Below are 22,449 nucleotides of genomic sequence, written 5' to 3' on the forward strand. Positions count from 1 at the left end.
TAGCCCTATTTGTTCACCTTGCGATTACCCACCAAGGCATCTTTTTCAAAAGGGAACTTTTTATTCACGAGTCAAAGACTTCCAAATAACTTGTTTGATAATTTAAGCATCCGGTGGTCGCAGGGGCCAATAAAAACCCATAAAGTGTGGCTCAGTTTTTGCTGTAGCATACACTGTAATAAAAAAGAAAAAAGTAAAAATGAACACAAAATTGAAAACTAGCTATTAACACTTAAAAACGTTTTGTCTGGGCTGAAGTGTTATGATGACTGAATTTGAGATATTATATTCATTCAAAAACGAAAGAGCTTACCTGAACACTAACTGGTAATATTTAAGTTTACTGTACTTAACTTGACTGATTTTCCTTTTAATTCAGGGCTGCGAACTGTAAAGCTGAAGAACTTCTGATGTTATTTTTTTCTTATATATTTGTACTTGGGTCAACTTTATTATAAGGTATTCCTTTTTGACTCATATTATTGGGTCTATCTGAAACATAAAAGTGGGGAAATGTTATATTAGTTTAGATAAAATATATATATCTAGTAATTACAACTTTTACACTAAGTAACTATGACAAATCGCTTTTACAGTGTATTTCTGTCCGCTTATGTTACATTTAATACAATCTTGATCAAATGAAAGTTTGATTTAAAACAAAGGGTATTCCTTAACTTAAGAGTGGGTTATTAAGGCTTTATCCTCTCAGAGACTTTCTGCAGTCTGGTCAGTTTGATAACTGAACAAACTTAGTTTCATTTTTTTTCTCCTCAGTTAATTTGAGATGTTTGAAATAAGCAGTGTATAGATGAAAGGAATGACAACAAAACACTATCATCTAAAGCAAGTCTGTTTAATTAATACAACAAAACTGAAACTAAATCATTAAAAATAGTTTCCTGTATGGTCTCAAAAGCAATCACAACCAGAGGGGATACATGTGTTTTTTTCTTGCGTATCAACCGGTCATTTGAATGTTTCTGCTGGAGGATAATGAGGCATCTGGCGAGCCAGTCACAAACCAGTACTCAATCAATTAGGAAAAGATGCTTTGACTTTCCTTGAAATCATCATTCATTTGTTCCAAGCAACATTCAATATATTCTTTATTCACAATGCACTACTTAAGGCTACCAATGTTTTAAATAGTTTTCCAATATAGTTTGTGATGACAGGATGGACAGATGATGTTAAAGAGTAAGTAAAGGAACCTGATACCAGGGTTTAGATGTGTCAGCAAGAAATAATTAAGTCACTCAGTATCAAGAGTCATGTCACACATTTGCTTTTAAAATCTCAAAAACTCAAGCTGTTTCTAGTCACATACTACCAGAAGTGGCAGTAGTGCACTAAAACAGAGACTGTCAAGTTCATCCCATAGATGGAATTTAACATTCCAATTGTACATAAACAAACCTGACAATAAGTTACTGCATTCACACCAAGATAAAAAGTTAGATTTAGTCAACTGGTTTTGACATACGCTAAAAACAGAATTCAGACTGCTCTTGTTTTATTTATTGCACTATAAGGATGATCATGGTTGGGAAGTAATGTCTTGGGACAATCATTTGTTGTTTTTTGGCCCTGTTTTTTTAAGTAAACGCTCATTTTAGCCATCACTAACTAAACCTTTAATAAGAATCATGTGAATTTCTGATTTGAGATCGAATAGAATATTTAAGTAACCTCAGTCAAAAATCAAACTAGAGAAAAGACAGCCACCAAAACACACTGGATAAACAAGTCATTTTACATACATCAACATCTGAAAGCGGTTTAATCCTGAAATTCAAAGCACCTTCACTGTTAACATTTTGCTTTCACAACTCAGGCTAGACACTGCGCAGGATGACAGAAGGGGAGGAAGAGGATATTTTTTGTAGAGAAAAAGTTAAATGCTTTGATGCTTTTTAAGGAATCGTACAACGGCCACACAGAGGATATGAATGACAAAGAAGGTGAACACAGCAAAGCAGCACTAATTTGTACCGTCTCCTCTCTCTTACATTACAGCAGGTTATGTTAACGTGTGATTTCATCAGCTCCCCTTCAATGACGACGTGTCTCTTGCTGTAGCAGTGCTCTGCTTTGGATGACAGGCTGAGGACTGAGTGGATAAACTTGAGGTTGGTACTGCAGGATTTGAGGCTGGTTGGGGAGGGCTCAGAAGAGGTGAATATTAATAGTATTGGTGTGGTCTGTAGGGGTCATCCTGCATGGAGGGAGATCATTTATTTGGGGGTTTGTAGGGTTCCAGAAGTTGTTTTGAGAACGTGTTGACCTTGTCAGCACCTCGCACTTCATGGGGCAGCAGCGGTAACTTGACTATGTGGAAATCTTCATAAAGGTCTTCCATCTGTATGGAGAGGTCAGAAAATAAATAATGACAAGGACATGGGACTTTCGATGAAAACAAAGCAGCTGAAATGGGACCATACAGAAAGAAATCAGTGACCCATGACTCACCTGGTCTAGATACTTGGACTGAATTTTATGGCGGGCTTCACACATTTTACACGGCCTGTCTGAGTCAGGAAAAACCAGCTGGTTCACAATGATGTTGTGTGTGTCGATGCGACACTTGGCCAGCTCCTGGATCAGACGCTCCGTTTCATACAGAGAGAGGAACTCCGCAATACACACACAGATGAAGGTGGTCTGTTCCTGATGGATGTAAGCAAAGACTGGCAGTGAGAAGTCAGAGCACATAAAATGGTTTACGCAGAAATACTTCAGTTAATTCAAATACCTTTTTAGAACGCTTTCCATACATTTAAGACTTCATCGCCACCCAAGTTCTAGCTGGTTAAATCAGTATCACAAGAGCATATGTACTATCTATATGTAATCAAGCAAATTATAAATTGTATAAGAATAAATATAATCATCTTCTTAGAGTAGCCAAGAAAAGCTTTTTCAGTCAGCAGTTCAAGAATTCTGCAAGGAACATCAAAGCTACATGGAAAATTATAAATCAGCTACTCCAAAAGAAAAAAACATCAACAAATTTTCCGCTTAGTTTTTCCGATGGGAAAACATCCATCACAAGTCGTTTCGATGTTGCTTGCAAATTCAATGAGTTTTTTTGTGAATGTGGGAACTTCCATCTCTAAGCAGTTTGGAAACACAAATGAAAGTCCAACCGATTACATCAGAGGTAGCTTTCCATCATTTTGCTCGTTTGAACCTCCTAACTGTGATGAGATAAATGACATTATTATAGAGCTAAAACCATCTGCCCCGGGTCATGACAGCATTAGTGCAACCCTTGTTAAAGAGGTAAAAAGATCAATATTGAAACCGCTCTTGCATGTTTTTACGATGTCCATGGAAACTGGTACTGTTCCTTCTGATCTTAAACTGGCAAAGGTTATTCCACTTTTTAAATCGGGTGATCCAGGACATTTTACAAACTACCGTCCCATCTCAGTTCTTCCATGCTTTTCCAAAATATTAGAAAAACTAGTATATAAATGCATCCTCAAACATTTGAACATGCATTGTATACTGTGTGAACACAAGTATGGATTCGGAAAAAAATCACTCTGCCTATATGGCCCTCTTACAACTAGTGGACAAGATCCATTCTTCATTAGAAAAGAAAGAGTTTTCATGTGGTATTTTTCTGGATCTCTCTAAAGCATTCGATGCTGTAAATCATGAAATTTTACTAGCTAAACTATATAGATATGGATTTAATGGAAATGTCCTGAAGTGGCTCAGTAATTATGTATATAACAGACAGCAGTATGTCAACATAAATGGTGTAGAGTCTGAGAGAACTATGATGCAGTGTGGGGTCCCACAAGGGTCCATTTTAGGACCGTTACTGTTTCTCATACACATTAACGATCTTGCAACAGTATCAAACACAATATGCTCATTATTATTTTCAGATGATACTAATTTACTTGTCTCCAATAAAAAAAATGTCAGAACTCATGAATGAAGTAAATAATGGCCTTCTTGCATATTCAAAATGGTTTAAATGTGAAAAAATCTAACTTCATGATATTTGCTGGAAAAATGAAATATAACTCTGAAATGGTGAAATTGTATATAAATGATTTAGAAATGACTAAAGTAACATCAACAAGATTCTTAGGGATCTTAATTGATGAGAAACTTACATGGAAAGATCACATCAGTTTTGTCTGTAGTAAGGTTACAAAATCTCTGGGGATTATTAGAAAACATTTGTGGTTTTTTACACTCTTCTTGTATCTCAACATTATATTACAGCCTAATATATCCGTATCTTACTTATTGTAATATTGTATGGGCCAGCACTTTCCAAACATATTTTCATAAAATTCTATTACTCCAGAAACATTTTGTCAGAATGGCAACTTTTTCCAAGTCCTGTGATGCAACCTTCCCTCTTTTTCTGAAGTGTAACATATTGACAATCTTTGATATTAATATTCTTCAAATAAGTAGCTTTATTTTTAAAGTTAAATACATGAGTGCAAACTTGCCAGAAAGCTTTAAAGCATTTTTCATTTTTAATTCTCAAGTGAACTATTACTCAACTAGACAAATCAATAACCTATACCTACCAATGTGTCGTACATCTCGAGGACAGTACTCAATAAGATACCGTGGAGTCAAATTATGGAACACGCATATTTATTTACTTCATTCATTTATGATTTTTTGTCTTTTTCTAGATACAAATTGAGACTCAGAAATGCGTTGATGTCAGAAATATTTGTAGTGAATAGTCCTGATTTTGTTATATTGTCTACATACTGTATGTCCTGTTTTGCTCTATTTTTATGTTTTCAATGTTTGTATGTAATTTTTAATTGGGTAAATTTTATTTGTGATAGTAAATATTCTTACTTTGTTATTTTTACTGTATTTTATTTTAACTTTGTTTAATCTCTTAAGGTGAGGTTTTGAGATAAGCCCTCATGGGTTTCTACCTCACCTGCACATGTGTTTTATTTTTTATTTGTTTTAATTTTCTGTTTGACTCTTCTTTCAAATAATGTGCAAATAAACTAAACTAAACTAATCTCATCCATTTGCATCCTTCAACAACACGTGCGCATGCATCTATTACAATGATGTATGAAGTTAGTAACTTCCTTAGTAACTGCCCAAAAAGTGTCAAACAGTAGGATACAACTCCATATGTTTTAATTATGTTAAGGCTGAAGCAGAAAAGGAAAAACAAAAGGAAGTGAATTATGAGAGTCGAGCATGACCAATAAGCTACAACTGAGGATAAACCTCTCACCCTTCCTTCTCTTTAGTTTGAGTTGGGTTTTTTCTCACTTAAACACTTTGGTGACTTAAAAAAACAAACAAAACAAATACAGAACATTCCTAATCTGAAGTGAAACTTAGGAGGACATACTGGCTGCTGCATTGTTTTCAGACACCAACACTTCAACATAGCATGTTTCCTCAATGTCAAATGATATAGTAAGGTCATTTTATGATTTCATGAAGTAGATATCTTACATATTGCTCCTTTAATGAAGAAAACATAACACCTTATCATCAGGACAAAATGTAGTCAGCTTTCCCAAAACATCTGACTACTAATGCAGTCAAGCTCTGACGGGAGACAATTTGTTAAGAAGGGTTGTAGATATCAATCAATCAATATTTTAACATGGAAATTGACTGTGCTATGGACACTCTCTATATATAACTAATAATGTAATAATTGTTGTTGTTGGTTGGTAGTAAGTGTAAGGCTACACAAAGCTGTAGTAAACCCAGCATTGCACTGCATTGTGCTGGCTTCACATACAAACAGGAAGCAGCAACAACTGTCAGGTTTTTCAAATTAAATCTTTTAAACTGAAGTGTAAGAATTGTACTTTTTGATACAGTATATGAACGGAGCTGTTTCAAGTCGTCTGAGAGTCGTCATGCTCACAAGATAAATTGTGGGCACTTCTTACAGTCAAAGTGAGACTGTTTAAATTGCCCAACCACATTTATTGATCAGTGATGTGGATCGGCGCCCTGAGTACAATATGGAATACGTAAATTACTTCAATATTAGACCTGATAAGATCTGATCGGTCCCATCTCTACAAAATACTACAGTATCTCTCTCATCACTGTAGAATGGAGTAAGGGGAGGGGATGAGAGGATTCAACACTGCATCACACGTGCAACACAGCCACACTACATAAATGCACAAAGTGTAGAAAGGTCTGCATGTCGAGAGAGATACAAAGCAACAGTGATATTAAGAAGATGGAAAGTGGAAAACACATAATGCTGCTTCTCTCTATTTTTTTCTTTCCTTCACCTGATCATGCTATTTTTACTATCCACAATGACAAATCAAAACTATTATAGATCCTACAGTCTTTCTTGCACTTTTCAGATTGTGATTCCACAACAGCACAGTAACAAAGCTCAGCCGTCAGTCTTTGTACATTCAAGTTGATTTTTCAACGGCGTAATATTTGTGTCCTAGTCTGTTACCTTAGATTGTATTAGGGGTAAGAAAGATGTGTAGAGAAACAGTGGGAGCTCGACACACACACACACACACACGCACACGCCCCCTGCTGGCTTCACCGAACCAGTCTCAACCCTGGCAACCCCACCTCTGTTGTTAACTCCAATTTAAGTACAGAGGTGGGATCACTTGGTCTTCCCATTCACCTCCGTGACATTCATCGTGAAGGCGAGACGTCACGGGCCTGAATAGAGCTAATGAGGGTTCTGTGGGGTTTTGTCAGGGTGCATACAGACACAAAAACAAACTAAGGGTGGTTTGAACAGCTGATAGTTCACAAAGCAAATAACTCTTTACCACAATGAAAATTGCAAACAAGAAATGATTACAAAGCATCTTTAATGTGCTTGTAATAATCAAAATAAACTGTCAATAGAGTAACTTACAGGATCTTTGAACTGCTCACTGACTGAGCGGATGACTGGCAGGGTCTCCTCCAGCTTAGAAGCCAGCTGGTCAGCATTCATGTCACCCAGACCGAGCATGTTACACATCTACAGACAGAGTAACAAAAACAGAACACATGTATGAAATGTTTTTGGCCAGAGTGCTTTTTTCCATGTAGAACACTTGATTTGTGGTGCAATCATCAAATCTTGTTTAAAATTTATAAATCTCTAAAAAAAAAAAAAAAAAAGGATAAATGTCAACAACCAATGAGTGACTGGATGTGCTTGCTTTGCCTCACCTGGGAAATAAAAGGGCTGATCTGGTTCTTTATCTGCATGAGGCGACCAAGACCACGCTCCACAATGGTGGGAAAGTTGAGCAGCCGCAGTGTGTGACCCGTGGGGGCAGTGTCAAAGACCACAACTGAGAAGTTCATTCCTTTCACTAACCTGAGGTACAGGTAGACAGAAGTGATAACTAAGTACAACACTTTTAAGCATTGGCTCAGACTTGAATTCCCTTATACAATGGTATGATTGTTTCTGCAATACTTGTCTTTCTTACCTCATGACTTCTGCATAGCTCATGGCCTCGTCGATGCCAGGGAAGGCGCTCATGGCCTCCTGCATCATCTTCTTCCCCATGCTGAGCATGTTGTCCTCTTCGAAGAACTCATCAGGCAGCTCTGCCACACCCAGGCTGGGGTCAATCTCCTACAGTCCAACAAACACATTACAAACGGGGGGCATTGTTAACTGTAACTTAGTTAACAAGGCCTCAAGGTTCAAGCAGCTCAGTTTGTTACACACTGATGTTTTGTGCTTAGTTCCTGATGTGGAACCGGCTGATCTCATGACACTGTAGTGATAGTGATCTCGTTTCAACAGCATAAACAAGCCTATTTGTTAAAACAAATCCAGCTCTGTTTATGTTCACTTGTCACACTTGTTTTAGAATACTTTTGAACTGCTGTAAAGGTAAATGTGCAAAAGATGGGACATTATGACATGTAACAGGAAAAGCAGCAGTGTTCATAACATTACATTATATTTGTTTTAAATTCCAATTATCATTAGCTCTTTCGTTTGTCATTTGTTTTGTTGTTGTGCATGGGGGTTCACTGTTATGAAGATGTTCTGTGTCCATTAACACAGAGTGTGACATATACATGTGTAAACTTCATTTCCTGCCATTAGTGGCTTTCTGAACACGAGTGCTCACCTGTTTCTTAGTATGTTCTCACTTACCATTGCAAAGAGGTTGTCATAGCCCTTGACCTTGGTCGGCACCTTTGAGAACTTCTGGTCAAAAGCATCAGAGATGTTATGAGCAGGATCAGTCGAGATGATGAGGACACTTTCCCTCACAGCTGCAAGCTGGACAGCCAAACTACAGCTGCAGAATGGTCACATGAAAGGTTTGTAAAGCAGGAGGAAGGCAACAGGAAAAGGGTGTTCAAAGCCCTGTCACAGGACCCACATAGTTTAAACCAGTGTCCAAATCAATCCCTCACTATTTGACAATACAAGTTTGAATGCACCCAAATGCATTAAGATCTGATCACCATCACCACATAAAGATATGGCAATATTCTCATAGCAGTGTGTACGTAAATATGTCCTGCAGAAGGAAACTGCCTAGTCACCTTAGCGAGTGAAACAAAGGTATTCAGACACCTTTGATAATAATTGACCAATTATTGCACAATTTAAAATGTATCTGCTCTGAATGCCTTTGAAAACAATTTAAAATGTAGTTTATTGATAAGAACAGGGTGTGCACTGATGATGAACTGGGTGATTGTATTAATTCTCAGAGTTATGTTGTGCATTTAATGTTTGAATGTGCAGCTTTTTAATGCTAATAAAAAAAAGTATGTGTGTTTTTTTTTTGCATTTTCCAAACAGGACAGGGAAATCAGATGTTATAACAAATCACTTGAGAAAGTCATGACTACATGTGATCAGCTAGTTGACGTAGCCTAACTTAACAAAATAAACTGATTTAACTTTTTTTACTGACTGAATTAGTTCAATGTTTATGAAAGACACATTTTATTTAATGAAGTATTAAAGATAATTAAAGCTAGCTCTATCTATGTCGATATTGACGTATTGTTTTTGCAAGTTTCTGATCACATCCTGGGCATTAGAAAGCTCTTAATCTGAACCTTTTCTACCTGCAGACTTCTTAATAAGGTGTCACTTACAGTCATGTTAGCTTGTGTCACATCGTTTTGGGTCATTAAGAGTCAACACTGAATTTATTTCATGTCGTAACTAAGTCCTTAATCCAACTCAGTTATCTACCTCGTACAAACCCTGTCATGTCTTTGTCACTGTGATGTTCGGTCCTAAACAACACACCGCACATATACATTTACATATATATATATATATATATATAATGTTGCCATGCAGCATGAACAGGTAGCAAGCTATCTCAGCTAGCGATGTAGCTTCAGTCATTATCGGGATGCCAATTCCAGTTTTTCCTTTCAACTTACCTACATGTGGTTTTACCAACACCGCCCTTTCCACCCACAAATATCCATTTCAAAGACTTTTGCTCTATAATATTCTTCAGTGTTGGTTCTAATGGCTCCACATCAGGCGCATCTTCAAACTCGTCTTCCACTGAAGCAGCCATTTTGTCTGTGTACAATGTAACGTTCACGTACTGTGCGTAAAACTCAGGTGGTAAGTACCGTCAGTGCTGCCTTCAGGGCTCCTCGGACAAATTAAGGGTTGTAAAAAAAAAATGGTGTGCGTCCGATTGACTGGGGGTAAAAGTAGGCTAATTTCATTGAGGATGTGAGAATTAAGTTAAATATCAAACTTGCCATGTGTCCTAATTTGTATGGTGTGGCCTTAATGTGTTACAAATAAACAACTGTAAAAGCTGAATAGTAATTTGTCTACCGTTTAGATACAGTGTACAGATAGTCTACATTTAACAGCTGAAACCATAGACTATAAATATTACTAATACTATATAATATCTTAGGCTGAAACCTGAAATAGTTCATTGTCTAAGGAAGGTTTTCATGTTTTGTTAAAATAGAACACAAATAGGTCAACACAAGATTTTTTGTAAACATTTTTTGATTGTGATGTCGTTGTTGTTCAAATGAAAATGATTGAGTAGACATAATCTTAATATAGGCTAAACAAAATCTAGTAGCCTTATAGTATTCACAATACCATTTTGTAGGTTGTTTTCAATGTAAAACGGCCTCCAAAAAGCTAAGTTTGTATTTTTCATTACTAACAATATCAATCATCATCATGTCATCTTTGAGTTGCCTCACTGGTGTTATCTGAAAGGGAAATACTGCAAGTACCCACAGAGGGCATGAATGTATAATTTAATAGAGCGGCCCATTTTCGTCTGAACTGTTCACACACTTGATCCAGCTGTTTGAGTCAGTAGCTTTTGCTGGGATATCTATATCAGTATCCAAATTAGTTGATTAAAAAAAAAAGCCCATCCCTGTTGCAAAATGTTTTATTGTGTCACATCCTTAAAATAGCACAAAAGGCAAGACTTTGGGGTGTTTGAGATTGACGTTTTAATGTGTGAGGAAAAAAATATTGTGTGTCGAATGTGTCACATTAAAGCCATTGAAGCCAATCATAAATGTGAAAAGTTGGGTGTCTACTAAAAGCACTGCTGAAATCACACTAAGCATTGCCAAATGACTTTTTTCACGATATGGACTTAACACAACTTGCATGGAATTATGAAGATTTTACAGCATTTTCTTTACATTTAGAGGCACGTGTGTGACAAAAAGTATGATCACTGTAAAGTGTGTATTGGAGAATTAGCTGCAAGTGCAAGTCTTCATCACTAGATAAGCAGCTAATTATGCAGCTAATTCCATGGAGCAAAATATAGAATTGTGAATCAATCTGATGACGTTTTCTCCCTTTGTCATCAGATTGTCTCTTGAAAAGTCACCATAGTATAGAAAATATATGAACAATTTGATAAAAGAGAACATTTTGAGAAAATAGAAGTAGTTTATTGAGTGATTAGAAGTAGGCTTAAGGATTTGAGGAATAATCAACACATTATGGTTTAATCAATAACATGTACTCGATGACAGCGTAATACAGAAATAAAGACAACACTACAGATTGGAAATCTTTGGCCCAGGTGTGAAGCACATTCATTTGCATGAACATTTACAAGCTGTGACCACAGGATAAGACACCTGCCTCCACAAACATCTTTTCGTCCTGATCACAGTGCTTCCATCAGACTTGTCGGCTTTAATCCTCCTAGGCCCATCGTCTCCTCTGATGTCAAAGCAGTGCCAAGCCAGAATCTTGATGTGAAATGTCTTGGCTCTCACACACTCCATCCCACTAGGAAAAGAGCAACTTTGCCCTCCATCTGATTTTTTACAATCAGTCTGCCGCAGCCAACGTGGCCAGAAAGCAGGACCCAGATCTACCCATTGGTAGCTTAATTCACAAGTGGCTGATCGTACTAGCCAGTCCCTGGCCGATCTGGCAACATCTGATGACAAAGAGCTAAGGTCTAGATCTGTTGCTTCTTCCTCCAGCTTCAGATGCTGGTTTGCTGCAGCCTCTCTCAACTCTGGAGAATCACTCAGATTAAAATTCTCTTTGGCAGTGGTTTTGTTGGGCAAATTGGCAGGCAGATGGAAACCACGCAACAAAGAATTTCTATCACCCTGACCCCCAGGGCCTTCAGATGGCTGCTCTATAGACATCCAAAACACATCATATGAGGAACCCAGGAGATGCAGGAGCTGAGACAGGCGGCGATGTCTTGGTTTAGGCAAGTATTGGTAGTCTTCAGTCCTTGTCATCAGGGTGTATGGGCGGATTGGCTGCAAGTAGGATGTTAAACTGACCCTCAGCTGAAGAAATGATGAATCCATGCCTTTGTCCTTCACATCTTGACCCAGAGTCACATTTGGTAGCTGATTATGGGCTGAAATATTTGAAGAAAATACTGCAGATCCATAGAGGAGAGACACATAAATCCAGAGACAGTTCAGTCTTGACATGGTCTTAGGTCAGGATAGTGAAACAAGAATGAGAACTAAATCCTCCCGCTCTGCTTTTCACTGGTTTAGATATGAGTTTGCCTCTGGGTGCTTCAGGATCATGGTGTACCCAACACCAGACATCCTTGAGCTTTTTAATCAATAACATGCTGAAATTGAAGGACTCATCACAAAAACAGTGACATATTATTGAGCACGTCCACAGCAAACCTGAACTCCCAAGGTTCTGTTTTGGCTAACTTCAATGAGAACTTACAGGACAAATCCAACAAGTCTGAGTTCGTTTAATGTGTCAAATACTCAAATGACAACAGTAATAACCTGTTCCAACAGTTTGTGTGCTGTATTTAAAAAAAGGAAGATAGCTGAACAGTCATCAAGGAAACATATTTATGAAGTAAGATATGTAGCTACACTCATTTTGCAGCAATAATGCAATGGTAAAAATGTGTGATTTGACCCTTAATTTGTGAGGCTGTGTTGGTAACCTCAGAGACAAAATATCCTTCAGATCCTCTTAGAGATGGACTGCAAAGATGGGAAACAAGCTTCTGAGTATATTCCCTTCCTGGATGCTTGTGGATTGAGATAGTGGAATGATTTTAACAGATGATAATGGAAGCAACATTTTTGAAGGACAATGCCCCATTTATTATCATCTACACAAAATCAGCTGCTTTGGTCAAAGGCAAAAATGATGGCATAACATCAAATATATTCTCAACATTATTATAAACAGTAAACACTTGTAATTAAAGTTTTGGTTTGCATCAATATTATACTAGGACAATTCATAAATACAGTCATAGGAAGTTGCTTATACACAGAGATAACAAAGAGCAGAATCAAAGACAAAACATATTGATGCAGTGAGTTGATCAGGCAGCAGACCTGGAGTGTCAGGTTTAGTTGTAGGCAGCTATGTGCTTTCAGAGAAAACCTGACTGGCCAGAGGATTTTTGTGATTCCAGGCACACTTTTTTGAGATAATATGCATGTTGATCTTGTTTGTCCTACAATTAAAGTGAAAAAAGTTGGTCGTGCGATCTCTCCTGTTGAAGGGTAGATTGTGGTGGCGGTCTGGATGAGGAGGGTGACACACTGCGAATGGCTTGGGTGCTGTGGTCCACTGCCTTCGCCCGATCTTCAAGAAACTTGTCAAATTCTAAAAGACAGACATTTAAAGGACGTGATCCATGTGCCCATGATCAGAGGTAAGCCAACATTTAAAAAAATGACAACAAATTGGAAGCAATTTAACAGTAGAAGGAAGAACTAACCTTCACTGGACACTCCCTCACTCACAGAAGACTGATCTGCCTGCACATCCAAACATATTTGAACAATAAAACATGGACAAATTGTAATCATATCACACTTAGAATCAGAATCAGAATCAGAATCTGGGTTTATTGCCAAGTACATTTACACATACAAGGAATTTGACTTGGTGTATTGGTGCTAAACAATTAACAGGGAACTTAATCGGAGATCTAACCTTTTTTCCTCCAAAGAACATCATGTTTACAGGGACAGGTTTTCTCTTACCGTGTCAGAAGATAACCATTTGTCAATATCACTCTTCCGAGAGTTTTTGGCTGATGGCATCTAAAATAAAGAGATATCAAAGTTTGTTTGACACACACCTCTAGCACTATTACTTCATATCAATATTTTACAATGAAAAACATTCATATTAATCCAGTTCCATTTTTAAGTTATGGTTGTATGCTAACCCCTCCGGTGACCTGCAACCTTGTATCCAGTGCTCCAGCAAGACCCTCAACAGCTCCTGGGTCTTCATACCTGACACTGGGGATAGTATGTTTTTAATGCAGTGATGTTTTGACATATGAGCCACAGTAAACCAAATGTGCATTTTACATTATATAAATAACAATGTTATTTCTGGCAGTAGCAGAACATAAAACGACATTGTTTGGTGAATATAAGTTGTTCAGAAACTGAATACTATAGCTGACAAGCAGCTGTTCTTTTTTTCATTTACTTTGTGTGACATCACAGTCAGTGTCATCTGCTTTAGGCAGAGAGCTCACGGTATATATTTTGCATTCAAGTCTGAATGGCAAAGGCAACGTCAGCCTCAGAAATCAGCCTGTAATTCCATTACCTATATAAAAAACTCTATTTAGTTTTAGAGTTTCATTACAATATGGTCAGATACTGCAGATATGTAGCACATATGTTATGCTGATTTAGTTACAGCTTGCCCTAAGGACCCTAGTTAAAGTCACCCCAAGTGATGGGAGCATTTTATTTTCATGACATGCTGTGTGTCTTTTGGTCATTAGTTAACAGCATTTACCTTTTCCTCTGCTCAGCCAGCGAGCTTCCTCTTGTCTGGGCAAACATGTCAAACTCTTCATCCTCTTCTGCAAGACAAAGGGCTTACTTATTACCTTTGTATCTAAATATCTACTGCATAGTTAAACATATTGTATATTTAAAATACAAAGAGTTTCATAATGCAGCACAGTTGTACTCACTTTGGTTGGGTGATTGCCGTTGAGTGGCCCAGGTGCTGACTGCTGGTTGGCTGGTTTCTCTGATGACAGGAGGCTGGTTTACTGAAGCGGGCTCTGGGCTGAGGTCGATGAGGCTCTGGCTTGTGGTGGAGCTTGGCTAGGGTGAACACACAACACAGAGTGTCACTTGTTGGGTGAGTATATCTGCATAAAGCAGAAAAGAACAATTTGGATGTATTTTGTGTTGCATGGATTACCACAAACAAAAAAAGAGAGTCAGGATCTTACTTGTTGAGTATTTGTCATTTGTGCCTTGTTCAGTCTGTCAAACCTGAAATGCAATACGAGTTCAATACTGTTAGAACAAACTTACACAATGCAGCCTAAAACACAAAACTGCAGCACACCTCTCATAGCGGATGAATGCATTGTTGAGGTCATCGTTGACAACAAGTAGCTCCTCAATAAACCCTTCATCCAGCAGCTGGGGGATGAGCTCTACCACGCGAGTCTGCATACTTTTACACACCGAATACAGCTGCTGCTTGGACAGAGGAACAGAGAGATTGATTAATTCACAAAGCTAATCACATAGAGTGAAGAGACATTTTCTGTGATCTTAGATTTGAGCCAGCTTCTGTTAGTTATTTATCAGTCAGTGGTTTCCAACATTTCCCAGAATCCTTTAACATCTTATCTTTATGTGACATGAGTGCATGTGGTGCATTGCATGCAGCATGAGTGATACATTATAGCACCTGAAATGTGGTTGTCAGTAAATGTCTTTCGACTAAACTGATTGACTCACTCACACACACAAAAACAAACACACACAATTAATAACCTGTAGCAGCTCTGTATCATCTTGCTGAATCTGGCCAGGTATCAGCTCATTCAGCATTTCTGACATCACAGTGAGATTCCCCTTTACGAGTGCCAGCTCACTCCTCAGCTTCTGTTCCTGGAAAAAACACATTTATTTTTAATACAATTTCACTTATAAACAGTCAAATTAGAGTGACAACTTTGTTTGTACTGTATGAAGGCAACAGATAATCCGGCACAATTGACCAACAGCTGCAAAGGTATACCAATGCCTTAAAAACAAGTAAAGACTCCTTTGACCTATGAACTTTTGCTAAGGAGCATTATATCAAACCCTTCCTGATTGCTAGCTTCCATACCTGAAGCTCTGAACATTTAAAGCGTGTTGTTTTGAATAGGAGGTGTAAAAAGGTTTAAGGCAGTGGTACCTGTGCAGCAGAGAGGGTGACTGGTCCCTCACTGGGATGGACGGCAGGTGAAGTATTCTGAGGAGGAACACTGGGAGGTTCTTCTGGTTCTGACTGATGTGTGGGAGCAGCATCTGGGGCAGTCTCAGGAGTCCCATTTTCTGGGATACTCTGTAAGATAAAGTCAACAACTATGAAATGTGTCAGGGACGTACAGTATGCAGTTAGATATCTATACATGCAGTTTGTGTATGATGTGATAGTTTCTCTTTGTACATTCCTACCCTGTTCGGAGTGTGTATGGGGGACAGAGCATCCAGGTCTGTCATGGGGAACTCAAGGCCTCGTCTCCTCAGGTCATCATAAACATACACCACACCCGCCAGGGAGGGAGAGCTGCGAAACGCATCAGCCCACGACTGAGGGTGGGAGGTAAAACATATGGCCAAATATGAAAAATCTGTCAAAGACTTTTGGGTATACTGGCCCAGACAAAGATTTCATGAGTAGAGAAAAAAATCGATCTAGTCTCACCATTGTGTAACCACAAACAACAATGACAAAATGATAACAGTATTTTGCATGTCTGTAACAATAATAAATCCAAAGAAGCAAACCTTAAAAACTATGAGATGTCAACACACTCTGAAAACTCTAATATAAAGTCTAAGACCCTATGAAACCAGCGGGATTTCCAATAGTAGAGAGGTGATGAAATTATCAAGAAAAACTTGATCTGAAACCATTTCCATCAATAGTCAACTGTTTCATTGTTGACATTATGTAAGTTTTAAACCTTGAAACAAAGGTTGTGCAAGATTTTGAAGCTGTTCATATAACATAATGTATATACCTGTATGAGGCTGAGCACCCGGTCATGGAGGGCAGTAGGGGGGTTATATTTGGGCAGAATGGAACGGACCAAAACTCCTTCAACAAACTCCTGTGAAGCCACCAGAACTTGGAAGCGATGGCCACAGTTCTTCACGCAGGCCTCAAGAACCTGACAGTGATACAGTGATACAGTCAACAATATACAATATGTGCAAAGTGAAAGACGCGCTAAATCAAGTTGCAGGAAATTTAAGATTATCTTCTAAATCTCTGACTATTCACGGTACAATAAGTATGGTTTGATTTAACTGCTTGTGTAAGAAACTTGCTGAAACCATCTCCTATAGGCTACGAGCCAATTAGGACAAAGGTCATTCTGGTCTTACTCTCTCACCCTGCAATCCTCAACTACAGAAGGAATGAATAAAAACTTCATATACAGACATACTCACAGTTAGAGACAACATTATCTCTCTGAAGTTATTGTTTCCTACAATTCTTTTCTTTATAGCTTTAACTGCATCTCTTGGTCTGGGGAAAAATAAAAACAATTTTGCATCAGTTAAGCAGTTTAATTGATTTTCTATCTGGATATCATCTAAGCATGAAAATAAACAAAACCATTAAGGTACTGAACAGTGTAATCATTATTCAGAAGGGCTAGATCATCATATTTGTGGTTCCTGATGAAAACATGTTACTCTTGGGACTACTCTACCCCTCATCTGTCTCGTTGATGATGTCACATATCTCCATGTTCAGTCCCCAGTCATCTGACTGCAAGATGCCGCTGGTCGCTCGCTCTGTCAACAGAGCAGATAATAGTCTTACTGATATGGGAACAGATAATAATGCAACAACGTAAAGATTAACTACCAATATCATGCATCATGAATCTGCATAACAACTGAAAGTCACACAGGTCACAGGTTTTCTTTTGAGATCTATTTCAGAAATAATTCAAGCAAACAAAAATATATTTCAGTCAAAAAAAACTTGAATGTTGAACGAAAAATTAGACGTTGCCCACAATGAAATAATTCAATAAAAGGTGAGCAATTCCCAGCAAATATCATTTCATGGTCTGCCTTCATAAGGAGCCTGAATTTGTTATATAAATGTACCCACATGAGCAATATTCATTCAAGGAGAAGAAGAATTTGTTTGAATGTTAAACATATTTATGTTAACTGTTGGTGAATTAGTGACCAACAACCTCAAGCTGCAGGTAAACACAACATTGTGTACCATCAGGGTCCTACAGAAACAAAATTGCATTGCTCTGTGTTAATGTCTATATGACTATAAAGAAAAGTTGACTTAGTGTGGATCATTTATAGATATATAACTGTTTATCCCTGTTCTTCTTCCTGCATCTCCATCTATCACATTTATCAAGCTCAGCACAGTTTCGGCAGATGGCTGTTCATCATGAGTCTGGTTTTGCACAAGATTTCTAGCAAAAAAAAACAATAGTGAGCTTCAAGATGCTATAACTGCTAGATGGAGCGATGAAGGCCTACAGTCATTTGATCAATTATTCTGTCTTAAAACTAGTGTGGGCCTTTTGACACTCAAAGATAGGCCTACTCTCCTTTAGGATTGTGTGGATGTGGTCGGATCAGAATTGATGAAAAGGGTCCTCCTACTGACACTCATTGGTTGCAGGAATTACCTGACATCACCTCAATAACAAAAGGCCCATTCACTTCAATCCACCAAAAAGAGGCAGACAAAAAAAAAGAGAGATCTTTCGACTGAGGAAAATATTACTCAAGTGATGGTGTTTTTTTTATTGGAACTCACTGTTTATGGTAATACACCAATTGAGAAATGGGTTTCAGCTCAAATATGTATCAACCTTTAAGCTATTTAATAATCAAAGCCAGCTTTATTTTCACCCAACCCCTCACAGGCTCCTCATAAGTCTCTAAATCCCCTTCATTCCTTTCCACCCCCCCCCCCCCCCCCCCCCCCCACACACACACACACACACACACACACACGCACACACACACACACACACTTTTCCAAACTCTTATCCCTGCCTTTCTCAATCCCATTTGATTCTTTACCCCTCCTCACAACCACTCCCTCCCTCCCCAGCTCCCTCCACTTCATGTGACTGTCAGCTGCTTCTGTTCTCAGAAGTAGCCTTCTGAAGCCTCTCTAGCATTAAAGTGTGAGAAAGTCAGTGAGTGAGATAAAGGGAAGGAAGGTTTGAGATGGGTGGTTAACATTTTTCTCAAGAATCATGACTGACTGACTCATGGATATGTTGGATTTTCAGTAGGCTAGTTAAAAAGCAACATGACTCCATGAGCGATAACTCCTGACCCTAAAAAGTTTTCTAACAGGATATTATTGTTGAGGTTCATGAGGTGTGAAACAAACGGTATCTAGAGGGGAAAAAAACACATCAGTGGTTGAGGAAGTGACTGGAATCATTCAGTTTCTTCTTCATTCGCCAAACCCCTTGTCACTTAACTTGCATAAACCAATCATAGGGCAGACTGAGGAGTTACGACCCGCCTCTGTAGCGTCGCTGGCTTTCAAGACTTCTCTTTAAGTTAAATTAAATTCAGAGTTATTGATCCTATCGACCGCTACACAAATGGAAAAAATATAAACTGAACGTGCTATTTGTATGTTACACTGCTGGCAGCATGGTCAAAGATAATAACTTGTTACTGTTGATTTCACCTATATTTAATGATTACAAATGTAATCAATCGGAGAAAGATATCTAACTATAACGTTAGTTTCAAAAACAGTCTTACCGATTCTCTGGCCGACAGGCGTTGAATATGGATTTCCAATGAGAAATTCCATTTTCTCCCCGAGTGAAAACATCCTCGAAATTGAAGAAGTCCACCCTAATATAGCAAAAATAACAACTGTTGAGTTAGAAACTGCAGTGTTTCCTTTTCCTTTCAGTGTCTGCCGCTGCCCCAGAAACGCACGGGCTTTCTCTGAGAGGTCACGTGAAAACTCACGCAGAGTCAGGAAGCAGCGCACATCAACACAGAGACTACACAGAGGCAACAAGCAAAGCCCGTTCAAATCTATGGTTCTTAACCCTGGTGTGACGGGATTTTTTCATTTCTTTCAGGACAAAAAAAAAAACATTCACCTCACTTTTTGGAAGCTTCATGATATATCAATCATAAAACCCCCCACCAGAAATTGGTTTGTTGTTTCAAGGCAACAACATGCTATAAGGGTTTAGAGCAGCCTGAAACGTCATGGTTTTCAGTGTTTAAAAATAGAAAACAAAACAAGCAATTTATCAAAAATTCATTGTGAATTTAACAAACAAAGCATTAAAAACAAGTTTATTTTTATACGTTTAGCCTACTATTCTAACACATAGGCCTATGCAATTCAATTCATTGGTCGTTTTATCTTCATATGAATGAGAAAACAATTATACGATTCAAGATTCAAGATTTTTATTTGTCACATGCTCATACAGATGTGCAGTGAAATGTAAAGACTGTTCCGCAAGGCCATGCAATAACACTCAAATTGCTAATACACATGTATACAGTAAAATAGAATGTAATGTAAAATTTAAAAAAACAAATATTTGAATATACAAAATATAGAATATAGAATATGTAAACAGTGTAAAGTGTCAGTGTGTAAAGTGTCCAGGGTGTCAAAGTGCAATGTGCAGATTGGAATGTGTGGTGTGTGTGCATCATGTAGTCACAGTTCTGTTTTGTTTTTACGATAGGTTATATCTGATAATCTGTCTAAATATGTGAGAACAACGACAATAACAAAACAGCAGCAGTAGCATTAGGGTGTGTGGAGGGAGGTAAAGCAGAGGGGGACACTCCTGGGACGCCAGATGTTGCCGATGAGCCCTCTGGAGGTGTTGTGGGCCTGGAACACCTAGGAAGGAGGGTGCCCACCTGATGACCCCAGTGATGTTGATGCCTCCCTTTATCATTTTAAGTAGCCCACCCGCCCAGGATCATTCCCACTCACATCACCTTAGGTTAATTGCAGGTTACAAGGGATTGTATCACCTAGTCTTAGGATAGAGCTATAAACGTGATTGCTTTTTGTAACTTCACTGCGTCATACACATGTTCAGTACTTTTCCCAATGAACATGGGCTCGGGAGATTCAGCGGTGAAGTAGCCTACAGCATGGCCTTTTCATTAAGAAGTGTGTCTTTACCAATAAATTGGCACCAATTAATTTAAAGGTCGCTGATAGAGTTAGCTGGAGCTTCATCCAACTGCATCAGCATGTTGCTGAAGCGTTGCCATTATGGCCTCCATCAAACAGGTAAATGTGCTGAATAAAAGTGTTTCAGTCCTGATTTCTCTTCAGAACAGTATTGGAGCATAAGCAACTTCTGGTCAATGTAAGTAGAGGTGAATGTTGCATTTCTGATGTTGGCCTTGACTTCAGGTGTATCACTCACCCAGGGACCTTCATCTCGCCTTCTTTATCCCAACTGCCCCATCACTTCTTTTCTCCCAAAAAAAGTTGTTGCGACCATTTCCTGTAAATATTAATATGGTTTGACTTTTCATAATTCACAGGAGTCTTTACCATTCATCAATGACAATCCTCTTTAGGTACTTCTAAGTCCCTGTCCCATTGGACCCTTCTTCTTTGCTCCTCACATCAACAATTTGATCAACTGGATTTTAACAGCTACAAAAGTGTCCTTACCGCATCTTGCCCTGAAGCAACAAATAAAAAAAGAGTTTTAGTAAGTAAATTAAATCAAAATATGTCTTTGAAAAAGTAAAATATACTCCTTTAAATATGCATGCAAATATTTTTGTTTATGACAAATGTCAATGTCAATTTAATCATGGAAAAAAATATATTTTAACTTTCCAATTTTTGGCACTAGCTTCTCTGCAGAATTGGCTCCAAAAAGGGATGCTTTACACCCAGATTAAATGTTAAAACCAAGCCACAACCTCCTGTATTCAAAAAGAAGGCCAGTGCAGAAGTTCTTCAAGTCCACTTGAGGCTGGCTCCAAGAGCCCCGGAAGTCACTTACACACCCCACTCAAAAAAGCCTGTTTTTACAGTAGGAATTAACAATATTTATATCCTGTTTCAAAAACCGATATTGGTCTGATTAGTTATTGTCCTCATGGGCATGTGTGTGTTGGGGGAGGGGGGTGATAACACATCAGTCTTGATCTTAAGAAAGATAAGAGTTGCATAGTTAGGCGTGAGGCTGACCTGATTGACAGGCGGGTGCAGTGTAGCAGTTTGTCAGGAGGCTTAAAACCTGCCACAGCTCCAGCTCATAGTCTGTCATTGAATGAAAGTAAGGCTGAGACCGGATTTCCAGCATGGCGAGACGCCATTAAACCTCCAGAGCCCTCTGGAGTAACAGATGGATGACGTCATTCAAGCTTTGCCAATTTGTAGAGAGTTAACAAAACTTTTTAAATGTATAATAATCAGATAAAGACAGCTTAAGTTACAGGTTCATTTATCCCTCACATTAATATCACAGAGGTTGGCACATTTTGTAATTAAATGAAGAAACAGCAGTAAGTTGCCTTTCAGAAGTCCTTAATAGTGAGCTCAGGTCAAGTCTGCTTTTCTCATACAGTAGTTCTATCTGACTTACATAGAGGTATAGACCTAATGTTAGAGCCTCTTTAAGCTAAATAGCCCATTTCAGTGTGTTACAAGAAATCGTTAATGCATTGCATCTTAATTGTGCACTGGACTTCTGCAAAAACACATTATATAAAAATGTTCTTTATTAAATAATCACATTTTTAACTATACCGATTGTAACTTTCAGTCAATGCAGGGGAAGTATAGTCTATTATTTCCTGTTAGAGTAGAAGTAAAAATATCATAACTGTAAAACATCTTTTATTAAATGGTATGTTGTGGTCGGTTTCAGTAGATCCATGAACTGTTCTGGTACCTCTGGTTTAATGAGGCTTTAGGAAACTTTGGGG

The 22,449-nt window shown here is 38.2% G+C and overlaps 3 protein-coding genes across 4 annotated transcripts; all 3 read right to left on the reverse strand.

Annotated features, from left to right (window-relative positions):
* Positions 1-840: 840 nt before the first annotated feature.
* On the reverse strand, positions 841-9,557 carry get3 (guided entry of tail-anchored proteins factor 3, ATPase). The gene is made up of 7 exons (XM_061051856.1): positions 9,397-9,557; positions 8,138-8,285; positions 7,455-7,603; positions 7,189-7,339; positions 6,887-6,994; positions 2,473-2,670; positions 841-2,362 (listed from the first exon to the last, which is right to left on the reverse strand). Exons 1-7 carry the CDS (start codon positions 9,537-9,539, stop codon positions 2,234-2,236), a joined length of 1,026 nt encoding a protein of 341 aa, XP_060907839.1. The 5' UTR covers positions 9,540-9,557; the 3' UTR covers positions 841-2,233.
* Positions 9,558-10,903: 1,346 nt separating this feature from the next.
* On the reverse strand, positions 10,904-12,423 carry LOC132984871 (noggin-2-like). The gene has a single exon (XM_061051887.1). It carries the CDS (start codon positions 11,932-11,934, stop codon positions 11,065-11,067), a length of 870 nt encoding a protein of 289 aa, XP_060907870.1. The 5' UTR covers positions 11,935-12,423; the 3' UTR covers positions 10,904-11,064.
* A 138-nt stretch (positions 12,424-12,561) lies between these two features.
* LOC132984854 (target of Myb1 membrane trafficking protein-like) lies at positions 12,562-19,476 on the reverse strand. 2 transcript variants are annotated; one of them, XM_061051867.1, is made up of 15 exons: positions 19,267-19,476; positions 17,205-17,289; positions 16,939-17,017; positions 16,506-16,655; positions 15,937-16,071; positions 15,674-15,823; positions 15,265-15,381; positions 14,828-14,961; positions 14,709-14,751; positions 14,442-14,577; positions 14,261-14,327; positions 13,671-13,746; positions 13,483-13,542; positions 13,215-13,254; positions 12,562-13,099 (listed from the first exon to the last, which is right to left on the reverse strand). In XM_061051867.1, exons 1-15 carry the CDS (start codon positions 19,337-19,339, stop codon positions 12,954-12,956), a joined length of 1,491 nt encoding a protein of 496 aa, XP_060907850.1. In that variant the 5' UTR covers positions 19,340-19,476; the 3' UTR covers positions 12,562-12,953. The 2 variants fall into 2 exon arrangements, with proteins under 2 accessions (XP_060907850.1, XP_060907858.1); XM_061051875.1 differs by lacking the exon at positions 17,205-17,289 and having other exon boundaries at positions 19,267-19,473.
* Positions 19,477-22,449: the final 2,973 nt, after the last annotated feature.

This window comes from Labrus mixtus, chromosome 2 (genome assembly GCF_963584025.1).
Source record: "Labrus mixtus chromosome 2, fLabMix1.1, whole genome shotgun sequence".
Taxonomy (NCBI): domain Eukaryota; kingdom Metazoa; phylum Chordata; class Actinopteri; order Labriformes; family Labridae; genus Labrus; species Labrus mixtus.